The sequence below is a fragment of the Alligator mississippiensis genome, chromosome 9, assembly GCF_030867095.1.
Source record: "Alligator mississippiensis isolate rAllMis1 chromosome 9, rAllMis1, whole genome shotgun sequence".
NCBI lineage: Eukaryota > Metazoa > Chordata > Crocodylia > Alligatoridae > Alligator > Alligator mississippiensis.
This window is the reverse complement of record NC_081832.1, coordinates 2,062,622-2,083,103: the sequence shown is the minus strand read 5'-3', so window position 1 is coordinate 2,083,103 and position 20,482 is coordinate 2,062,622. Positions and strand designations below refer to the sequence as shown.

Genomic DNA, 20,482 nt, shown 5'->3' with positions numbered 1-20,482 from the left:
TGCAAAGCGCCTCAGGAGGATGAGGGCTGGAGCGTGCTGCCTTCAAGGCAGGATGTTCCCCCACCCAAGCAGGATTAAGGGCTAGGGGCTGGGGAGGCAGCTTGAGAGACCAAGTGAGGTGAGGACAGGTCTAATACGGCTAAGAAGCAGGCCGAGGAGGTTGCAGGGGGAGGGGTGAACAGCAGTGCACGGGGATGCAGTAATTCAGCCAAGACCGAGCCTGTATCTGGTCCCACGTTCCTAGGAGGAGGGGGAACGTGACTGCAGAAGGGCCTCTGCACTGCCGGGTATCAGGCGGCTGGGATGGGAGCCGCAGTGGGATGCTCTCACTGTCCCTGGAGTCTCCTCTCCTTCCGCGTGCCCCTCCTGCCGCAGAGCCAGTGCGCCGCGCCTCAGCCCTTCTGCCATCGTGTATTCAAACCATTTTATCCCCCCCCCGGAAACATATGAAATGCAGAGGCTGCGAGTGCTGCGGGCAGCATCCCCTTGCCAGAGCCCTGCAAAGGGAGCTCCCGGCTGCCCCTGCCAGGCCAGACGTGTTTGCCAAGTGCCGCCATGGCTTCCTGCCCCTCATCTGCACCCAGAGCCCTCCTGGGATGCTCCTGGGAATTAGCACATCTCCACAGCACCCCAGCGACGTGGTCCCTCAATGCCCTTCGCTGTTGCACAGAGTCATTCCCCATCCAGCCAAATGCCCTGGTTAAGGGATCACATGAGACTGGTCCCCAGACCCAGGACCTTCCACCAGACCGCTTGGAAAGCCCTGCCTGAGCTCCCAGCTCCGGCAGACGGGAATATCCAGAGTCTTTCTGAGCTGGGAGATCACAGCTGCCTTGGCTTGTGGCCTTGCTACCACAAGATGGGTCTCTCTGTGACTCTAAAGCACCCCCGCGTGCCCTATTATTTAATTAGCGCTACAGCAGGTGCTCCGACAGTGACCTCCAGCCCGCGGTCGGGGCCAGTCCAGACGCCCGTGACATTACTGGCTTTCACCTTTATACACCGTGTTTATTGAAATGAAGCAGCAACACGTTGCAAGCCTCAGGTCTACGGAGCCCGTAAAACAAAGGGCGTTTGCTTCTCACAGGCCCGCTCTCCCTTTTCATGGGATGTCGGATGCAGTGCTCTCCCCGGCAGGTAATTTGGAGAGTCCAACCTCATGCTGGCTCCTTAACGAACAAAGGGAAGAGCTTCAAGTTCCAGGAAATCTCTTGAGCACGGATTAATTCTCGTGCATGGAGCACAGCTGGATTTGCAAGGTGCCATTGTCTTTTTGGCTTCTCCGGGGGTGGATTTGTCGCATTCGTGTGATCGCTGGAGAGTGCCTCCGCTCAGCGGCGGGGCGGCCGGACCGCTGAGCCCGGCGACTCGGGGAGCCCGTGTTTACAAACTCGGCTGTTGGAAGACTCGCCCTGACGGGGCGCAGCGGGGCGCTCCGGTGCCACGGACACCGTGACAGATGCTCGGGTTTCACAGGCAACGTCCTGGCTGCTCCCAGGGAGATGTTCGGTGGGGGGTGAAGACAGGGAGAGGGTTGCAGGCTGCCGACGCACTGGTCTGTACGTTCCCCTGATGTCAAGTCCCATCTAATATCCTTGACAGTGTCACGGTGCAAAGCAGTTGTGAGTCTTTGTCAGGTCCTGGCATGAGATCGTCCCCTCCCCGGCTCCCAGGGGGATGACAGGCATTTTACAAGCACTGTCTAGCCTGCCTTTTTGCTGCTTCTACTTTCTCCTCCTAACTCAGCTTCTTGCCCTTGAGGTCCCTCTCTGAGGCTTTGCAAACCAACGCACCTGTGTCTCTTTATCTAGAGGCAGCCGGGGCTGCCCTGATGACTGCATATTCGGTCTGCTCCCCCACCGGGCTCTTCTGGGGCGACTGGGCCCCGCCGACGTGCAGCAACTCTGCGTAAAGGATGTTCTTGTCCTTGCCATCATTGGGCTGCAATGAAAAGGGTTGTGAGTAGGGGGTTAATACACTGCCCTTGTCCTATCCTGATCAGGGCTGTGTAGTCTGACACCCCAAGAGCTGGGAGACGGGAGAGGGGACAGTTTGCAAAGTCACCTTTGGCCCAAGTCCTTGGTTCCCCTCAGTGCAATGCATTTCTGTGCCCTCTGAGCACAAGAGCATCAGTGGGTTCATAGTTTCATATAGTTGCATAGATGTTAGGGGCTGCCAGGGACCTTGCAGATCATCAGGTCCAGTCCCGCTGCATGTGGGCAAGGCAGGTTGGATTAGATGACCTCTGGAAGTCCCTTCCAGCCCTGCTTCTCTGGTCCCCCCCTCCCCTGGTCCCTGCAGGTCTAGGAAACATTGCTGCGTGGCATGACAACGAGGGTCTGCTCCAGATGCAGCCTGGGCCTGGCCCAGAAGGGGTTAATGCCCGCCGTGAGGCGATGGTCGTACACCCCGCGGCGCGGTTATAACAGACGAGAGCGTGAAGGATCCAGACCAGCCTGAGCAGGAACCTGAGCTGAACGGTCACAATGCCATGGTGTTCTCCAGGAAGCCACAGGCTGGAAAGTCCCCGCAGCTCAGGGAAGTTGGCGAGGCCACGGGGCAGGGAGCCCAGCCACGATGCTATCACAACGCCCAGCCAGGAAGAGCCAGCCTGGGCCGTCTCCCCGCAGAGGGGGCAGGAGCGGGACCATGTTCCCTCCTCCTGCTTTGCTTTAGTGTCCCCCTTTCTCTTTCCCAGGCCTGGGGCACGGACGCAGCTGGCTCCCGCAAGTGCAGTGCTGGGCTAGCGGCACAGAGCGGGTCGCAGGGCACTGCCTGCAGCTAGGCTGACCACGGCCTGCGGGCAACGTCCCTGGTGCAGGTGGTATAACATCCTCTGACTAGAGGCAACCGGAGGGGACTCTCTGTGCCAAGCAGGAGCTGCCCCCCCTCGGCACTTCTGCCACTTTCCTACCTGGTGGGGACAACTGGAGGGGTCTGATGTGGGGGCTGGAGACCTGCAGGGAGAGAGCCTGCATTAGACACAAGCAAAACCAGGTGTGCCCCCAGTAACAGAAGGGGTTTGTAGGAGAGCCAGCCAAGCATGGGGTTGGCTGGGCAGGCCATGCCCTCCTAAACTCCCGTTGGCTTCACTGGCCCAGGGGAAACAGCCCCAAACCCAAGACTCTTTGGGCAATGCCAGGCTTGGCACTACCCAGACCTTGCCACAGCTGGGAGCAATGACAGGGGGTCTCTGCATGGGGACTGCTGCTCCCAGGGGCAGAACTGGGTCCTTGAAGGACCTCTGGAGGATGTGAAATTTGCTTTATTGAGGGGCAGTTTTGGAGGCTGGCTGCACACATGCGTGCGTGCATGCATGTGTATGTGCATGCATGCTTTCTATAAAGCCATGCTGGTCTCTTGAGGCCAGGCTGTCCTGCTCCGGTGCTGTGCCAGGCAGCGCTGTGCTCAGACCCGCCACCCTGCACCTGGGCTGGGTGCAGCGTGGTGGGAGGCTAATTGCGGCGTGGCTAATTAGCCTGGGTGCAGCAGGGCACAAAGGTGCCTATTCTGCTGCTGGCGTAGGAGGCAGCCTGGTGCGGCACAGTTAGCGAGTGACACGGGCACTGAGCACCGAGGCGACGGGTGCCGTGGAGACGGCGGCATGGAGAATTTCCTGTGGTCGGTGCAAGCTCCCGGGGCTTTGCTGCCGGTGCAATGAAAGCGGAGGCGAGACCTAATTAGCCTCTGTGAATGGAAGATGTTTTTGCAAGGGAAACATGGGCCTTGCCGGGTGGGAGCTGGGGGCTGCCGGAGCTGACGGCGAGCGGCTGGCACAGGGCTATGCCACGAGGATCCGGTGTATATAGACCTGGGGCTATGGCGGCTCAGACCTAGGGGACAGAGGAAAGGAACAGCAGGTCAACGAGCGGTCCGACAGCCCACAAACACCCCGTCCCGGGACCAGCCAGGGAAAACCCCCCACTCACCTCTCCTCTTCCTCAGGTAGAAGTAAATGGCGATGAGAAGCAAGAGGACGAGGACACACGCTGCTCCACCGACTGCAGAGGCCGCAGACGTGGACAGCCCTGGGGAATCATCAGGTGCTTTATATCCCCGGGGTGCAGCATTTGCAAGGCTGAGCCAGGGGAGGAAGGCACCCCACAACCCTGCCCAGCTGGAGACCGGGCCAGGCTCAGCCAGCAGAGAGAACAGCCGGGTGTGCCCGCATCCCGTGATCCTCCTCCATGCCCCAGCCCGGCCCTTCTTTCTTGCACTTGCCTTGAGAAAAGCCAACGCAGCGAGCAGGGAGCGGGCGCGTGTGCTGTGGCTGTTCTAGTCACCGCCCGGGACCGGCTGCCCGCCCACAGACCTTGGGAAGTCCCTTGGTGACTTCTCGTGCTCATTGCTAGTGCAATGGGCCGTGGGCACCGGACCTGCCCCGGAGGGCGGCTGAGCCGGGGGGCTGCAGCGGGGAGCAGGGACTTGTATGGACAGGACCCCTTTAGCCTGAACTCACCACCCACAGACACCACCGTGCCTGCTCCGCGTTGGTACTCCTCGTCAGGCGGTTCTTTCTTGAACTTCACGCAGTAATAGGTGCCGGCGTCCTCGGGGCGGATGTCGCTGATGTGGATGGAGTAGTCTGAGACAGAGTTGGGGACAGCCCTTGTGACCCGGTGGAATGACCCTATCTCTGCATAGATGAGCTGGCGGTCGCTGCCCGAGCCCTTGAGCCACTTCACCGGCCCTGGGAGTCCGCGCTTGGTCACGGTGCAGTTCAACGTGAGCGTCTCCCCTGCGGATGCCTGCGCGGAGGGCCAGGGCTGCAGCACCTGGAAGTCCTGGCCCCCGCCACCTGGGAGCAGCAACAGCATGCAAGGACCGGGGTTAATGAAAGGGTCTCCGTTTATCTGGGAAAATTTTCTCACTAAAGTAAAAATGACCAGAGACAGAGACAGAGCACGCGGGGCACAGGGCTAGAAGGGACGACCCAGCTCACCAACCCCAGGTCATAGCCCAGTCCCTGCGGCTGCAGCAGGTGACTCTGAACATCATCCTTTAACTTTAGCAAGGAGCCACGTCAGTGTCTGCAGCGCGCGCAGGGCAGGCGCGAGGGAGGTGGAGACGCAGACAGCCCCAAGCGCGGTCCAGGCAGGCCTCTGCTACACCGGGCTGAGCGATGACCTCCCTTCTCCACCTGCGCCATCTGCTTCCGTGCAGCCCTTTGCCCCAGCCTGCTCCTCTCTCGGGCAGAAAGCCAACCCCCGATGCACCTCCTGCTCCCTTTCCCCCGCTTGACTGCACGCAGAGTCCGCTGGGGTCCACCCTAGACCCTGGCTCCTGCCCCTCACCCAGAGCTGTCTTCCTGCCTGGAGCTCAGACCTCCCCCCCACTGATCCTGACCCTGATCCTGATCTTCCTGAAATCCTCCTCCTCTTGGCTTCCAGCACCGTCTCCCCATCCCCTCCATGGCTCCTTCAGCCTGGCCCTTGAAAGGTCTTCCTTCCTCCCGCCCCAATTTCCTCTGGGTCCCCTGGGGCTCCTGTCTCCTCTCCCTCTGCACCTCGTCTCTGGATAATCGCATCTGCAAAGACGACATGCTGCTAGCATCTCTAGGCTGATGACTCACAGATCATTTCTCATTTTCTCCCCCTCTGTCTCTCTCTCTTCCAGGCCTGTCTCCCTCTGTGCAGATTAGGCTTTCAGCCCGTCTCCCTGCATCTCCCCGTGGGCATCCAGCTGCCGGCTCCTGCTCATGTTCCTGTTTCTGTCCTGATTCAGGACACCTGTTCTGGAAATGCAAAGCTCCCAGTTCCTGCCCCTGGAGGTAAAGGTCAGGCCCAAATTTGGCCCCTGGACTGGTGTGTGAATAAAAAGCACAGGGCTGGGTCTCTGCTTGCCCTGCATCGCGGGGCCCTGGTAGCAAACTGCCTCACCCCCTGCACGTCCGCTACCCTTGTCTCCCCGGTGCTCAAGAGACCACGAGTCCAGGCTGGCGCAGCTGGGTCTGGCATCAGAGCTGGCACCGCGAGCCGACAAGCGGTGGGCAGAGGGGACGGGCGGGAGCAAACATCCAAACAGCGCCGGTTTTGCCAGGCATGGGCGCGCAAGCAACGTGCCTGTTATAATTAGTGAGCTGTCTCCATCTGGGCCTCCGCGGTGGCGGCAATGCTAATTGGCTAGTCTAACGATGGGGAGAAACGCCAGCCACACGTCCCTCCCGCGCTCCCCCGCCTCGCTGCTCTGCGCTCACCTGAACTTCCCAGCAGAGCCAGGCCCAGCGTGAGGCTGAAGAGCTGCATCCCCCGGGCAGGCTGGCAGCTATCTGGGTGGTGGCAGGGTCTGGCCGGGACATGACTGCTGGAAAGGAGAAGTTGCAAGAGGAAATGGAAGGGGGGAAGCACAAGATGTTAACGCTTTCGGTGCTCGCCCCCAAGCCTGGGCAGGCCTGGCTGAGAGCTGCTAACGCAGGCAAAGCATCGGGGCGTGGGTGCACGTGTGCGGGAGAGGGACAGGAGGAGGCTTGGACATGGGGACCCGCCCGGGCGCCCGAGCTGCAGGCTCTGCTGTGATTGCAGCGCCCGTTCTGCTCTTGTCTCTGCTGCAGCCGTGCCCAGAAGCCAGGGCAGGCAAGGCGCTGGACATACGCATGGGAACAGCCTGTCTGCCTCCGGGCTGGCCGGGATGGACAACGGGCCGATCTGGACACCGAGACAGACTGGCCTGGGAGTGTGGGTGGCAGAGGTGGCTCAGCACAGGGGCCGCGGGGGCTGGCTGCTCGCCGTCTGGGTCTGGGGCTCTTGCAGTGGCCAGGCTGGGCATCCAGTCTCAGCCCCCCCGCCGGCACTGCAGCAGGGGAAGTGCCCACAACCCAGCCCTTGATTGCAGCAGGGTTCAGGTGGTCCTTCCAGGTGTAAACCCCTGTTGTGAGGGGTGGGGAGAGCGTAGGCAGCGAGCTCAGGTGCTGGCATCCTGGTCGGTTCAGGCTCGGACGGCCAGTGGCTGCAGCATGCCTGGCTGGTGTGCGCCCAACCACCCGTACCCATTCCCAGCTGGGAAAGCAAAGTGCCCTGGTGATGGTGCAGCCTGGCCGCAGGCCTCCCGGGTGCTCTGCCCAGACCCAGCCCATGGCGGGTGGCTGTACCCAGCAGAAGACACCAGTGACAACTGCACCCCACCCTCCTCCCGGTGCTCCTTTCCCCTCGTGCTGGAGGACCCAGCCCTTGCCGAAGGAGAGAATTTCCAGTCCCCGCTTGCTGCAGCCCTGAGATATGAGTCTCACTCCGGTTTTGGTTTTCTACATTTAAGCAGCGAGGTGGATGCTTCCTGCACTGACTCCCCCCGCACGCTGCGGCCCTGCCCCGCGGCACAGACTGGAGCGGGGCACCGGGGTCTTCTGCAGTTGTCCGAAGGGGTCTGCAAGCTCCAGGCAGGATCCCTGAGTGTCTCGCACACTTTGCGGCTTGCAGATCTGTAACGTCCATTTGCAGCCGGCCGGTGCGTGGAGCTGCAGCATCCTCTGCTGGCTGCTCAGAGAGCACCAGGCCAGGAATCACCGGTCCTCACCCCAGCACGCACCCTGCTTCGCCTGGCATCCCTGCTGTCCTGCCCCCAAGCTGCCAATCCCCTTTGCTTGGCATCCCAGCCTTCACGGGGCATGGTCTGCCTGTCTAACATCTGGGGTAGGCACCTTCGGAGGCTTCTAGCAGGGACAAGAGCCCGTGTCCCCTGCTAGGCTTGGTGTCCTTGACCTCACCCAGGCAGGAGAGACGGTTGGGGTAGCATTTGCACTCAGGACCTGGCAGTAGGGGAGAGGTTTCTTGCTGGACAGTGCATCTGACCACGCAGCAGCCAGCTCCTCCCCTGGTGTGACGCCTGAGCCTTGGTGCTCTGCCCAGAGCGGCTTCGCACGCGACAGGCCCCCGGCAGGGGCGAGCAGGGCGGAAAGGGCCAGGCCCCCATGCCGGAGCGTGCCGTGCTGCACTTCAAATGGGAGAGGGAAGCTCACAGAGGAAACAGCCTTCATTTGCATTGGCCTGAAGGCAAGAAGTATCCATGCAACCCGCTTCCTCTTGCTTCAGGAAGTGGCCGCAAATAGCCTTGTGCTCCTCGGCAGCCCTGCGTAGCCCGGGGCCCGGTGGCAGCACAGCGGGGTCCCCTCCCAGACCACGGCCATGGGCACGTCGGCTCCCGCACCCGGCTGGTGTGTGCTGGTGCTGGTGCTTCTCCTGGACACCTGCGGTGAGTGCGGGACGCAGAGCCCGGCTGGGCACCGGCGGAGCGGTCCGGATCCCGGCCGGCGGGATGCCCCAGCCCCGTGCGATTTTGCAAGTCCCTGGGTGTTGCTTACTCGTGCTCGGGTTGCAGATGCATAGCTGCATGTGGCAGGGGCTGTCCTCTTCGGTGACGCCTGTCCAGACCGAGCCCAGGCTGCCCTGCCCGGCTTTGCCCGCTTCGGCTCCTCTGCTCCTGCTCTGTGCACGCTGCCTGCCCCGCGCCTGACAGCGTGCACACGCCGCCCTGGGGCTGTCCGCAGGGGCCACGCCGGGACAGCATAAAGTCACCTCCGTGATACCCCTCGAAGCTGCCCCACACCCGGTCCGGGAGGGAGCTGGGGCAGGGTGGAAATGCCGGGCCCTGCCCTGGGACTCAGCTCCGCTGGCTTGGGCTGGGCATCGCACCCCTTGTGGCGGGCCCGTAAGGGGCGCTCCTGCGTTGCGCCGCCCACCTCCCTGCGCCCGCCCACCGTCCCGGCTCCGAGTGCCTCCCTGGGGTGCGTCCCGTCCGGCCGACCCCTTCCCTGGAGCACACCCGCTCGCCTGGGGTCCCGCTGCCACCATCCCAGACTCTGGACTCACTTCTGGCTCTGCGCACCTTGGAGAACACAGGCCTGATCGTCCAGTGGGTCCTAGACCCAATACCAGCACTTGGGGCACTTCCCCAAGTCAGGGGCTGATTAGGAAAGTCTCCCTTAGTCCGCAGACCTAAGGGGCCTCCTCGGCATAATTTAGACCCACCCCTCAATAAGTCTCCCACACCGGTCACAAGAACTTTATTGATTCAGGGGGTAGGGCGGAAACAGGGTAAAAGGTAGAGCAGTATCAGAGGAATATCAGAGGAATCCCACAGAGCAAACCAGGGTGGCTGCGGTAGCCGTTTAAACACGCATCTGAGTTACTGTAAGCTAAATATCTAGTTGGATCTCGAGTAGCTTACTCACACGCGTCATCCAGAGGTGGTTGGCGTTTCCCCTGGAGGCAGGACACTCTGGGAGCATGCGGTGATGAGGAGAGAGCCCGGTTCAGATGGTGAAGCTCCTCTCCCAGTTCAGATTCACCTGGATGACCGCATGGCTAATGGCTGCCTTCTTCCTGGACCGGGCCCTTTTATACCCCCTCTGACCTCAGCAGCCCGGTCCAATGGAAGCTGCCCACACTGACCACCAGCCGACCAATCTGATGTACGCAAGATGTACTCTTTTTCTAATTCTCTCTAGCTGAATGCATGAAGCAGCGTGCTGGCGCTGGGCGGGGTGTGCTGTATGTAAGATAGGAAGAGATTGCTTGCTGAGAAAAGATGCCACGTAGGCAACTACAGGCATGTTCTGTGGCTAAGGTGTTGTGCGCATGGGCTAAAAGAAGCAACCAATAGTAACTGCGCAGCGTGCTGGGTGGGAGAAAACAATATAAGGTTAACGCCGACTAAGTTGGGTAGGTACTTGCTTTGCGAACGATCGCCAAGTACCCCCTTTCTGCGCAGACTTGGAATAATAAAGATTAAGTTGGATCCTCCACCCCTGTGTGTTTAACGGCAAAAGCGCACCGTGCACGAACTCACCGTCTTTGCAGACAACAAATCTCCCAAGCACCCCTGGCTACCTGGGCCCCTGCGCAGGGCCAGGCCTTTCCCCCTGCCCAGGTGACCAGAGCATCCTCCTCCCAGGCCCCAGGCCCCTGTCATGCAGACCAGGGAGGGAGATCCCCGCCCTGAGGGATTCAACACCAGCCTCTCAGGCTGGCACAGACAGGTCTCCGGAGAGGGGCACCAACGGTGGCATTTCTACCACACCCCTCACCCCGTCCTGTCCTGTTCACTGTGTCTCAGGTGTCGGGGGCCAGGACTTCCAGGTGCTGCAACCCAAAGACCCCGTGTCGGTGTCGGCGGGGGACATGCTCGCGTTGAACTGCACCGTACCTCAGCGCGGACCAGCAGGGCCAGTGAAGTGGTTCAAGGGCTCGGGCAGCGACCGCCAGCTTCTCTATGCAGAGACAGGGTCACTCCCCCGGGTCACAAGGGCTGCGCCCGCCTCTCCCACAGACTTCTCCATCAACATCAGTGACGTCCGCCCCGAGGACGCCGGCACCTATTACTGCGTGAAGTTCACGAAAGGATCGCCTGATGAGGAGTACCGATCCGGAGCAGGCACGGTGGTGTCCGTGAGCGGTGAGTGCATCCCTGCCCTGCCCTGCCAGGCCCCAGAGCAGGCAGGAGCCGCCCAGCCCAGCCCAGCCCAACGCCCCCCGGGCAGCCGGGATCCCAGGGACGGGCTGCGGCTGTGCTGGAGGTCTGCTCCGTGGGCCGTGGGGTGGTGCTGCGGCGGGGGCATTTCTGTACGCTGCCCACCCCCAGCTGCAGGAATGAGCTGCAGGAATGAGTGCACGGGAGCTGGGAGGGTGAACCTGGGGCTGGTGAAGGGTGCTCCGGGGTCTGGGTGAGGCCTCCCTGTTCCCATGAAACGTGGCAGGAGCTGCTGGCCCTGCAGCCCAGACTGAGCAAGAGGACAGGCTGTCCCCAGCCAGAGGACGGTCTGCACATCCACCCACAGTGCAGCGGCGCGGGCTCTGCCGAGCTCCTGCAGGCACCGACCCCCACAGCCCCGGCAGCTCTCCCTCGTCTTCACGTGCTGCTGCCTTTCCCCAGCGCTGCCCCCGACCTCCAGGCACCAGGCCAGGGCTTCTCCTTGCACCCTTCTCCGTGACCCCGCACGGGCCCAGCCCCTGCTCATCACACACCTTCCCACCAGGCCAGTGTGTGCTGTCCAGCCCTGGGCTCTGGGTCGGGTACGTCCTGGAGAAGGGCCTCATCGGAGCTTTCCTCTTCTTCCTCTTCGTGCGCAGGAAGGAGCCATGAGGTACCGGGGCTTGGCCGTGGCCTGCCCTGGGCAGCGCTGCCAGAGAGGGGGGCTGAGCGGGGACACGGGCTGGTGCAGGCGGGCTTGGGGGTGCTTGGGGAGCCAGGTGGGGCCAGGAGAGCGGGGTGCGGGCAGGGATGTGCTGTGTGCAGCGCGGGGGCCGTGGGGACCTGCCCCTTGCCCCACTGCATCCTTTCCCTTTGCAGCTCCCGGCTGCTTTGCCGCCTTGGCCGCTTGCAAGCTTGGAGGCAGCCTCTGCCCCAGAGGCAGGATGGAGCACGACGGGGGAGCGGTGGTGGGCTCACCAGCTGCTCCAAGCACCCCGGGCGTCTGACGGGATCGGGCAGGGGCTCCGGACCTGGCTGCACCCCCCAGCCCGCTCCCCCCCAGCTTTGCCCTGACCCAGTTCAGGGAGCCGGGTCCCTGCAAGTGCAACGCAGCCACGTGTCAGTCCCCGACCACGCCGTGAAGTGCCGCGGGCCGTGCGCAGTGTCCCCAAGCGTCCTGCAGCCCCCGAGCTGTCCTGGGAGGACTGGGCGCTCTGCAGAGGGATGCCGTGTCGCGGTCTCTGTCGGCTCCTGGCACTTCTGTTTGGAAATAAACCCTGCTAGACATGCTCGCACCTGCCCCGTGTGCAGTCCTGGCCTGATTTGAACCCCTGCCTGCGCCAGGACGAAAGCTGCTGCTCCCTGCGGCGGGGGGGGGAGCGACCGTCCCAGGGCACTGCCCAGCGCCCTCCTGCCCCGGCGGGTTGGACTTGCTCAGCCTGAGGCTGGACGTGAAAGTCCCCGGCACAACCCGAGGGTCCAACCCCAGCCCCCAAACGGGGTCACATCAGCAGGTGACCCCACTAGACATTAGTTTGCGCTGGGGCCAGCCGGGGCTGCAGGAGACCCACAGAGCAAGGGGCCAAAGCCCGGCTGGAGAACAGCCCCGGCTCTGGGTGGGTCTGCGTGTCTGGGAGCGCCCTGGGCAGCACGGGCCGTGTCTGGGCCTGGCCGGCACTGGGACGCCCCGGCTGCAGGCAGGTGTCAGGTGTGGCGGTAAAGAAGCATCAGTGCGGGGGCAAAGCTGTGGGCTCTTCCACCCAGGGTGTTTGCTTTGAGCGTGGGACGATACCCCGTGTGCTTCTCATCCCCGTTTCCTTGGACAAACCTGGGCTCCAGGTGGGAGGCAGGTACTTTGCTGGCCGACATCCCCCTGGGCTCTCGCTGCTCGGTCGTCTGTGGGCCCTGCCGTGGGAGACCACGGTCACGGTGCTGGGAGAGGGGAGGGCTGAGGCTCCTTGCCCAACCCCGTGCTGAGCCCGTGTCCACGGGGCCCCGGCGCTGCCTCCATGGGGCCGGCTGCTGCACAGCAGCAAACAGCCTCACCCCTGCACGTCCGATACCCTCGTCTCCCCGACGCTCGGAGGCCGTGAATCCAGGCAGGCGCAGCTGGGCTTGGCATCAGAGCTGGCAAGGCAAGCTGAGCAGCGGTGGGCAGAGGCACAGGCAGGGAACAAACATCCAAACAGCACCGGTTTTGCCAGGCACGGGCAAATGGGCAACCTGTGTGTTATAATTAGCGGCCTGTCTGCATCTGGGCCTCTGCGGTGGTGGCAATGCTAATTGGCTGGTCTAACGAACGGGGAGAAACGCCAGCTGCACGTGCCTCCCGCGCTGCCCCGCCTCGCTGCTCTGCGCTCACCTGAACTTCCCGGCAGAGCGTGACGCCTGAGCCTTGGTGCTCTGCCCAGAGCGGCTTCGCACGCGACAGGCCCCCGGCAGGGGCGAGCAGGGCGGAAAGGGCCAGGCCCCCATGCCGGAGCGTGCCGTGCTGCACTTCAAATGGGAGAGGGAAGCTCACAGAGGAAACAGCCTTCAATTGCATTGGCCTGAAGGCAAGAAGTATCCGTGCAACCCGCTTCCTCTTGCTTCAGGGAGCGGCCGCAGATAGCCTTGTGCTCCTCGGCAGCCCTGCGTAGCCCGGGGCCCGGCGGCAGCACAGCGGGGTCCCCTCCCAGACCACGGCCATGGGCACGTCGGCCCCCGCACCCGGCTGGTGTGTGCTGGTGCTGGTGCTTCTCCTGGACACCTGCGGTGAGTGCGGGACGCAGAGCCCGGCTGGGCACCGGCGGAGTGGTCCGGATCCCGGCCGGGGGGATGCCCCAGCCCCGTGCGATTTTGCAAGTCCCTGGGTGTTGCTTACTCGTGCTCGGGTTGCAGATGCATAGCTGCATGTGGCAGGGGCTGTCCTCTTCGGTGACGCCTGTCCAGACCGAGCCCAGGCTGCCCTGCCCGGCTTTGCCCGCTTCGGCTCCTCTGCTCCTGCTCTGTGCACGCTGCCTGCCCCGCGCCTGACAGCGTGCACACGCCGCCCTGGGGCTGTCCGCAGGGGCCACGCCGGGACAGCATAAAGTCACCTCCGTGATACCCCTCGAAGCTGCCCCGCACCCGGTCCGGGAGGGAGCTGGGGCAGGGTGGAAATGCTGGGCTCTTCCCTGGGACTCAGCTCCGCTGGCTTGGGCTGGGCAGCGCACCCCTCACCCCATCCTGTCCTGTTCGCTGTGTCCCAGGTGTCGGGGGCCAGGACTTCCAGGTGCTGCAGCCCAAGGACCCCGTGTCGGTGTCGGCGGGGGACACACTCACGTTGAACTGCACCATACCTCAGCGCGGACCAGCAGGGCCAATGAAGTGGTTCAAGGGCTCGGGCAGCGACCGCCAGCTTGTCTATGCAGAGACAGGGTCACTCCCCCGGGTCACAAGGGCTGCGCCCGGCTCTGTCTCAGACTTCTCCATCAACATCAGTGACACCCGCCCCGAGGACGCCGGCACCTATTACTGCGTGAAGTTCAGGAAAGGATCGCCTGATGAGGAGTACCGATCCGGAGCAGGCACGGTGGTGTCCGTGAGCGGTGAGTGCATCCCTGCCCTGCCCTGCCAGGCCCCAGAGCAGGCAGGAGCCGCCCAGCCCAGCCCAGCCCAACGCCCCCCGGGCAGCCGGGATCCCAGGGACGGGCTGCGGCTGTGCTGGAGGTCTGCTCCGTGGGCCGTGGGGTGGTGCTGCGGCGGGGGCATTTCTGTACGCTGCCCACCCCCAGCTGCAGGAATGAGCTGCAAGGTGCACGGGAGCTGGGAGGGTGAACCTGGGGCTGGTGAAGGGTGCTCCGGGGTCTGGGTGAGGCCTCCCTGTTCCCATGAAACGTGGCAGGAGCTGCTGGCCCTGCAGCCCAGACTGAGCAAGAGGACAGGCTGTCCCCAGCCAGAGGACGGTCTGCACATCCACCCACAGTGCAGCGGCGCGGGCTCTGCCGAGCTCCTGCAGGCACCGACCCCCACAGCCCCGGCAGCTCTCCCTCGTCTTCACGTGCTGCTGCCTTTCCCCAGCACTGCCCCCGACCTCCAGGCACCAGGCCAGGGCTGCTCTTTGCCCTGGGGACGTGGGTGCCATGGGCTGGGCTCAGGCTCTTGGTGACAAGTCAGCCTGAAGAGTGCTTCTCCCTGCAGCCAGCCCATCTGCCCCATCCGTGTCCGGCCCCGCCAGCAGGGTTGAGCCGGGCAGGCCTGTGAACTTCACTTGCACATCCAAAGGGCTGTCCCCCGGAGACATCGCCGTGACCTGGCTCAAGGACGGGGTCAAGCTCCCAGTCCAACCGCTCCAGATCCTCCCCGAGAATGAGAGAGACTCCTACCGCGTGTCCAGCACCCTGGCGAGGACGCTGACGGTCAGGGACATCCGCTCCCAGCTCACCTGCCAGATCGAGCACAGCACCATGTCGGCTCCGCTGCGTGGGACGTACAAGCTCAGCCAGGCCCTGCGAGGTGAGGACCGGCTGGGCCAGACCGGGCGCTCCCATCGCCGGGCAGGCTGGAGATGGTGCTCTGCCCATGGGGGCTGGTGAGGGGAGCCTTGGAATGGCACCAGCCCCACTTTAAACCATGCAGGGAGGGTTTGTGAAGTTTTCACCCCAGGAAGAAAGCTGGTGAGTCTGCGTCTCCCTGCTCCCCGATTCCTGCATTCACTTCAACATGTTCCCTGTCCCCGGGGTCTCTGTGGGGCAGGGCTGTGGTGTGCAAAGGGGTCTGGTGCACAGCTCTGCACCCCCGCGACACACCAGGGGCCCAGCACGAGAGGCTGCGCCTGCTCCAGAGCCCTGCCGAGAGCTGGAGACAAGTCTCAGCTCTGGGGTGCGGCCCCAGCACACACGCACACCTACAACCTTCCCGCAGTTGCTCAGGACGAGCTCCCCTGTAAGGGCTGTTTTGTTCCAGTCTCCCCCAGGCCCAGGCTGGCCGCCAACTACTCTGGTGCCGTCCCCGTGAACGAGATGGTGGCGCTCACCTGCAGCCTGGCGGGGTTTTACCCCAATGCGGCGAGGCTCACCTGGATGGAGAATGGGAAAGAGACCCAGCCAGAGAAGTCCCCATCCCCGACGGAGAACCGGGACGGGACCTTCTCGCTGACAGGGACCCTGGAGGTGAGGGCGACCGAGCAGAAGAACCAGTCCGCGTTCACCTGCCGGGCCGTGCACGACTCCCAGGCCCCCACCAGCGTCACCCGCGTCCTGGCAGTCACCGCGACGAGCGCCCAGATGGAGGAGGGGCCGCAGGCAGGTGCGTGCCCCGGCACAGTGGACAAAGCAGGCCTGCTGCCCGAGGAAGACGAGCGCGGAGCCCAGGCCGTGTCCAGCTGCAGGGAGCCCGTAACGGTGCCGGGACGGATGGGGCGGGGGACCTGAGGCAGCACCTGTTGTGGGCGCTGGGCTCCTTGCACCCCTGTGCGTGACCCCGCACGGGCCCAGCCCCTGCTCATCGCACACCTTCCCACCAGGCCAGTGTGTGCTGTCCAGCCCTGGGCTCTGGGTCGGGTACGTCCTGGAGAAGGGCCTCATCGGAGCTTTCCTCTTCTTCCTCTTCGTGCGCAGGAAGGAGCCGTGAGGTACCGGGGTTTCCCGTGGCCTGCCCTGGGCAGCCCTGCCAGAGAGGGGGGCTGAGCGGGGACACGGGCTGGTGCAGGCGGGCTTGGGGGTGCTCGGGGAGACAGGTGGGGCCAGGAGAGCGGGGTGCGGGCAGGGATGTGCTGTGTGCAGCGCGGGGGCCGCGGGGACCTGCCCCTTGCCCCACTGCATCCTTTCCCTTTGCAGCTCCCGGCTGCTTTGCCGCCTTGGCCGCTTGCAAGCTTGGAGGCAGCCTCTGCCCCAGAGGCAGGATGGAGCACGACGGGGGAGCGGTGGTGGGCTCACCAGCTGCTCCAAGCACCCCGGGCGTCTGACGGGATCGGGCAGGGGCTCCGGACCTGGCTGCACCCCCCAGCCCGCTCCCCCCCAGCTTTGCCCTGACCCAGTTCAGGGAGCCGGGTCCCTGCAAGTGCAACGCAGCCGCGTGTCAGTCCCCGACCACGCCGTGAAGTGCCGCGGGCCGTGCGCAGTGTCCCCAAGCGTCCTGCAGCCCCCGAGCTGTCCTGGGAGGACTGGGCGCTCTGCAGAGGGATGCCGTGTCGCGGTCTCTGTCGGCTCCTGGCACTTCTGTTTGGAAATAAACCCTGCTAGACATGCTCGCACCTGCCCCGTGTGCAGTCCTGGCCTGATTTGAACCCCTGCCTGCGCCAGGACGAAAGCTGCTGCTCCCTGCAGCAGGGGGGGGAGCGACCGTCCCAGGGCACTGCCCAGCGCCCTCCTGCCCCGGCGGGTTGGACTTGCTAAGCCTGAGGCTGGACATGAAAGTCCCCGGCACAACCCGAGGGTCCAACCCCAGCCCCCAAATGGGGTCACATCAGCAGGTGACCCCACTAGACGTTAGTTTGCGCTGGGGCCAGCCGGGGCTGCAGGAGACCCACAGAGCAAGGGGCCAAAGCCCGGCTGGAGAACAGCCCCGGCTCTGGGTGGGTCTGCGTGTCTGGGAGCGCCCTGGGCAGCACGGGCCGTGTCTGGGCCTGGCCGGCACTGGGAGGCAGGTCCTTCGCTGGCCAACATCCCCCTGGGCTCTCGCTGCTCGGTCGTCTGTGGGCCCTGCCGTGGGAGACCACGGTCACGGTGCTGGGAGAGGGGAGGGCTGAGGCTCCTTGCCTAACCCCATGCTGAGCCCGTGTCCACGGGGCCCCAGCGCTGCCTCCATGGGGCCGGCTGCTCCCCTGCTCGCTGCAACCCACTTCCTTCTGCATTTCGGAAAACCCTTCCGACTGGGAACCTCTGCGTTCCTGCCCGCGGGGAGAGGACCTGGGCAGTAGCGAGGAAGGGTCCCCACTCCGCCGTCTCCATGGCCACGTTGGCCCCTGGACCTGGCCGGTGTCTGCTAGCCCTCGTGGTGCTGCTTCTTGTGGACGTCCCAGGTGAGTATGAAACAGAGATGCTGCCCAAACAGGCACGGACCGAGCAGCTTTAGCTGGTCTGATCCTTGCCCCTCTTCTTTCGCTGTTCCCTAGAGGCACCATGACAGTCGGCAGCGCTGCCTGTCCCATTCTTAACCGTCCCTCCTAAACCCTGCTTCATTTGGCTGAGGTTTAACCCAGCTCCTAACCCACCCACCTGCAGTTTGAAGAGGCCTTTCCGCTTTGACATGGATGGACAGGGCCATGGGTTAGTCCCCAACCCCATGGGGTCCCGCTCATGGCTGGTCTCCAGGCACTACCACCATGCAGCACTTTGGCTGATGCTCCTCGTAGTGAGGATAATAAGTAGCATGCATCAATATTGCCGTTCATCTGTCATTGAGCCGCACATGACTTTATTGTTTCAGCCCTGTCTTTAGTGTCTGCGGCAAGCTCCAAGCACCCCAAGCACCCCAGCCCCCAGCACCCTGGAGCTAACCGGGTCCTAGGTTACTCCACCTTTTTCTTGTCCTCTTTGCTTCCTGTCTCGTAATCCAGCCTGGGGCAAGACTTCCCCTCTCCGACCGCAGGCACTCCCGTAAACAGCGTGACGTTAGGGCAGGGCCCCCCTCGGGCTGGGCACGGCCCTGTTGCATCAGGATGGTGATCAAGTGCCAGTGTCCGGGGGGGGAGTAAGGGCCTGAGCTGACCCCAGAAGGTGACCCCGACACGGCTCCCAGGCGGTCAGCACTTGAGGCCCCAGCGGCCTTTCCCGTCCCCGTCCAGCCCTTTAAAGAGCACTAGCTGCCTGCCATCCCCTCTGAGGGGTAACCCAGCCTGTGCAGAGCTCCCAGCCCCAGCGGGATGTGACGGCCAGCCATTGCTGCATATTGACTCCCAAGTCTTGCAGAAAGTGCCACCTTCCCTCTCCGTCTCCTCACCCCATCCCGTCCCGTCCTCTGCGTCCTAGGCACCGGGGGCCAGAACTTGGCATCGGTGTTGGTGGGGAAGACGCTCGTGCTGAATTGCATCGTGCCTGCAGATGCACCAGCAGGGCCGGTGGAGTGGTTCAAGGGCAAGGGCAAGGACCGCCAGCCCATCTTCAAAGAGACACAGTCATTGCCCCGGGTCACAAGGGTTGCAGTCAGCTCTCCCACAGACTACTCCATCCGCATCAGTGACATCCGCCCCGAGGACGCCGGCACCTATTACTGTGTGAAGTTCAGTAGAGGACCGTACAATGAACTGACGGAGTTCGTCTCTGGACCAGACACGGTGGTGTCTGTGCGTGGTGAGTGCACCCCCAGACGTGCACCGGGCAGCTGGGATGCAGTGGGCAGGGATCATGAGGACAGGGACACCTCTCTGGAGGGAGCTGCAGATCCCAGGGGGTTTCTGTCCCAGCCTTAGATATGCTCACAGAGAGATTGCCCTAAACTCAGCAGAGCAGCCGCAGTGGCGGTGAGAAGGGGTCAGATCTCTTCTGGTGCCTGTGCTAGCACAGGGGCAGGGCAGGCAGCCTTATGTCCACTCCTCCTCCTCTGTGCAAAACTCCTGGTCTGGCTGCACCAGACCCTGCTGGTGCCCGATGGGCCCATCTCAGCACCCCACGTGGGCTGCCCCAAATCCTAGCACAGCCGCCTGCAAGCTCAGGGGGAGGGCTAGGAGCCACGTGTCCTCCGGCCTGGGTTGGGGGTGGCAGTGGGGACCCTTCCTGCGGGGCTCTGGTGTGTCTGCTGACCCCATGCATTTCAGCTGCAGGTCCAGCCTCTGTTTCGGGGCTGTGGCTCTTGCCCGGCCCCATGTTCTGGCTCGGGGCTGCCCTGGAGAAGGTGCTGATGGCTGTCCTGCTCTTCTTGCTCTTCTTCTTCTTGCTGAGAAGGTAATGAGGTCTCTCTCCCGGGGACCAGGAGCAGGTGGCAGGGATAGAGCCCTGCAGAGAGGCTGGCATGGGGGGCTGGAGGTCTCTGGGGTCACTGCTTGCTGGGCTGCCTTGCTCCTCCTGCTCTTCCTCCCCTGGGAAGGCCTGGGCAGTGTGAGGTGCCAGTGACCCAGGAGCAGGAGGCATCGAGCGTGCCCTGGGGCAGGGCCGGCTCTGCCTCCACCCCACACACGCGGAGCTGTGGGGACTCCTCTTCTGCCCCCCACGTGCAGTCGGGACCATGCAGCAGGCTGTGTCCTGGGGTCCAGAGCTCTGCAGCAGGGACCTCCACCCCTCCTGAGGGGATGCAGGAGCGGCAACCTCTGGGGTGCACCTCTGGGGAATGGGTCCCCCACACCCTGCGCTGAGGCTTGGAGACGGGAGCTTACTCACGACGCTTTGTCCCCTGCCTTGTCCTCCGCACAGGCGCGCAGACAACAGCTAAGGGACCCTCCTCCTCCATCTCTTCGGCTGCCTCGTGCTCTAGCCCTGTTGTTCCTGCAGCACCTGCCCTGAGCTGGTAGCTGAGCGGCCTGGGGGTAGGTGCCGTGCTGGACCCAGGGGGTGGCTGGTGCTCTGGGATGCCAGGGCGACGGGAGCAGGGAGCACAGCCCCTCCGCCCCGCCCCACGGCACTGTTTCTGCTGCCTTGGACCCTGGCGAGCTCCAGCCAGGAGCACCAGGAGACGCTTGTGCAATGATTCCTTTTTGAAAATAAACCATTTGCACTCCTTCTAGACAGGCAGAGCCTCATCCATGTCCCTTGGCAAAGACGAAGGCAGCATCTGGGCGGTGAGGCACACTGTCCTCCCAGCACAGCCTGGTGCGGGCGGATCCGTGCCAGCCCAAACCAGCTGGGCACAGCCTGGGCTTGTGAGACAAATCTCAGGGTTTACCAATCCCGTTTCCTGCAGCTGCGACCCGAACTCCCGCTGAGCGTGGAGGTTGCACGGGAGCGGCTGGTGCACGGGCCAGACTGCTCTCATTACCCTGCACGTGCGTCGTGGGAAGCACCCCGCGCTCGGGGCAGGCTGATGCCCTGTCTGGGAAAGGTCCAGAGCAAACTGGGAGTGTCTTGCACACGTCAAATACCACATCTACAGTGGTGACAGGGGAAATACCCTGACCGAGGTAATGCAATTTAAATGGCCCTTTGTAGTGGAGGGTGCACCCGTGTCTGCTTGCGGACAGGACTCCCTA

General features: G+C 63.6%; 3 protein-coding genes across 8 annotated transcripts; 2 read left to right on the top strand and 1 right to left on the bottom strand.

Annotated features, from left to right (window-relative positions):
- Window positions 1-987: 987 nt before the first annotated feature.
- Window positions 988-9,306, bottom strand: LOC102563377 (signal-regulatory protein beta-1). 5 transcript variants are annotated; one of them, XM_019495218.2, is made up of 8 exons: window positions 9,164-9,299; window positions 6,197-6,303; window positions 4,460-4,798; window positions 3,930-4,028; window positions 3,677-3,833; window positions 2,915-2,957; window positions 1,794-1,941; window positions 1,506-1,594 (listed from the first exon to the last, which is right to left on the bottom strand). In XM_019495218.2, exons 2-7 carry the CDS (start codon window positions 6,243-6,245, stop codon window positions 1,804-1,806), a joined length of 825 nt encoding a protein of 274 aa, XP_019350763.1. In that variant the 5' UTR covers window positions 6,246-6,303; window positions 9,164-9,299; the 3' UTR covers window positions 1,506-1,594; window positions 1,794-1,803. The 5 variants fall into 5 exon arrangements, with proteins under 5 accessions (XP_019350759.1, XP_019350760.1, XP_019350764.1 ...); XM_019495219.2 differs by having other exon boundaries at window positions 1,502-1,941; window positions 3,731-3,833; window positions 9,164-9,287; XM_019495214.2 differs by lacking the exons at window positions 3,677-3,833; window positions 3,930-4,028 and having other exon boundaries at window positions 988-1,594; window positions 9,164-9,291.
- Window positions 7,740-16,615, top strand: LOC106740186 (signal-regulatory protein beta-1-like). The gene is made up of 7 exons (XM_059713151.1): window positions 7,740-8,184; window positions 10,048-10,386; window positions 13,632-13,970; window positions 14,563-14,877; window positions 15,328-15,669; window positions 15,887-15,994; window positions 16,200-16,615. Exons 1-6 carry the CDS (start codon window positions 8,118-8,120, stop codon window positions 15,991-15,993), a joined length of 1,509 nt encoding a protein of 502 aa, XP_059569134.1. The 5' UTR covers window positions 7,740-8,117; the 3' UTR covers window position 15,994; window positions 16,200-16,615.
- Window positions 16,616-17,248: 633 nt separating this feature from the next.
- On the top strand, window positions 17,249-19,967 carry LOC102566006 (signal-regulatory protein gamma). Of its 2 annotated transcripts, none has more exons than XM_019483753.2 (4): window positions 17,249-17,383; window positions 18,405-18,653; window positions 19,118-19,244; window positions 19,710-19,967. In XM_019483753.2, exons 1-4 carry the CDS (start codon window positions 17,311-17,313, stop codon window positions 19,726-19,728), a joined length of 468 nt encoding a protein of 155 aa, XP_019339298.1. In that variant the 5' UTR covers window positions 17,249-17,310; the 3' UTR covers window positions 19,729-19,967. The 2 variants fall into 2 exon arrangements, with proteins under 2 accessions (XP_019339298.1, XP_014464297.1); XM_014608811.3 differs by having other exon boundaries at window positions 18,333-18,653.
- Window positions 19,968-20,482: the final 515 nt, after the last annotated feature.